We start from the raw sequence: 947 nt of genomic DNA, 5'->3' as shown, positions 1-947 counted from the left end.
GATGCTCCGGCACCGGCAGCGCTGAGATCCAAACCGACACAGGGAACAAGACGGACCCTCCGGCACCGCCTCCGACACCGACTCTCCTCTCTCGGCACCGGCATCCTTGGGTCAGGACCGGCCGGGCTCCCCCAGCACCACCACCAGTTCTGTTCCTTGGTGTCCGGTCCTCCCTGAGCCTCCCGTCATCCTCCTCCCCCCCTCGGTTTTCCCCCGGAACCCGAGGCACCACAGGGATCTCTCAACCTCCTCCTCCAGCACCAGGACCGACCCTTCCCCGGTTCACTGGGACCTCCCAGGTACCGGTGCTGCGGGAGCGGGGGACCCTCGGGGAGGGGACGGGGGATGGAGCTTGGGCAGCTCTTGGGACAAGCCGGGGGCTCCCGCACCGCACCCACGCCAGGGTCTCAGCAGCGCGGACCACCCTTCCCGCATCCCCCGGAGCCAGGGGCGATGCGGGGGCTGAGCCCGGTCCCCTCTGGGCTCCTGCGGGAGGTGGCAGCGGCCCGGCATGCGGCAAGGTGCGGGCTCTGAAGGTGAACTGCAGGCAGCAGCTCCTTGGCAGGCTCCGGGAGGCGATGAGCTGCATGCGGCTTCCTTTGCCTCCCCTCCCTCCCCCCCAAAAAAAAAATAATAGAAGGCACCACAAGTCTCTTCTTCCCTAGTTTCATCTGAGCATCCTTGGCTGGGTCCTCATCCAGCGGGATGTGGCAGAAATTGCACCTTCCTTGGTGCAAGAGCAAAAATACCAGAGCCCCTTCAAGATTGAAGCTGCAAACTGTCCCAAGGAGCCAGCCCTGCTGCCAGAGCCCCGCAGCCTGCAGCGACGTGTCCCTGGACCCATCCCATTAGGGATCCCTGTTTCCTAACGCCAAGAGACGTGTCCACCAGCCCGGCCCTCACCCCGGGGCTGTGCCCAGCGTGGAAACCCCCGCGCGGGGCCAGCG

At 66.0% G+C, this 947-nt stretch overlaps 1 protein-coding gene across 1 annotated transcript in view; it reads right to left on the bottom strand.

Moving 5' to 3' along the window:
• The window catches only part of MSRB1 (methionine sulfoxide reductase B1), a 2,832-nt gene extending 2,243 nt beyond the window's left edge, over positions 1-589 (bottom strand). The window contains 1 exon segment of the mRNA XM_009994820.1: positions 395-589. Within this exon segment, the coding sequence (XP_009993122.1) occupies positions 395-589 (195 nt within the window).
• Positions 590-947: the final 358 nt, after the last annotated feature.

The sequence above is a fragment of the Chaetura pelagica genome, unplaced genomic scaffold, assembly GCF_000747805.2.
Source record: "Chaetura pelagica isolate M959 unplaced genomic scaffold, ChaPel_1.0 scaffold1820, whole genome shotgun sequence".
NCBI classification, from domain to species: domain Eukaryota; kingdom Metazoa; phylum Chordata; class Aves; order Apodiformes; family Apodidae; genus Chaetura; species Chaetura pelagica.
Note: the sequence above shows the minus strand (reverse complement) of the source record. Positions and strands in the feature narration are given on the sequence as shown.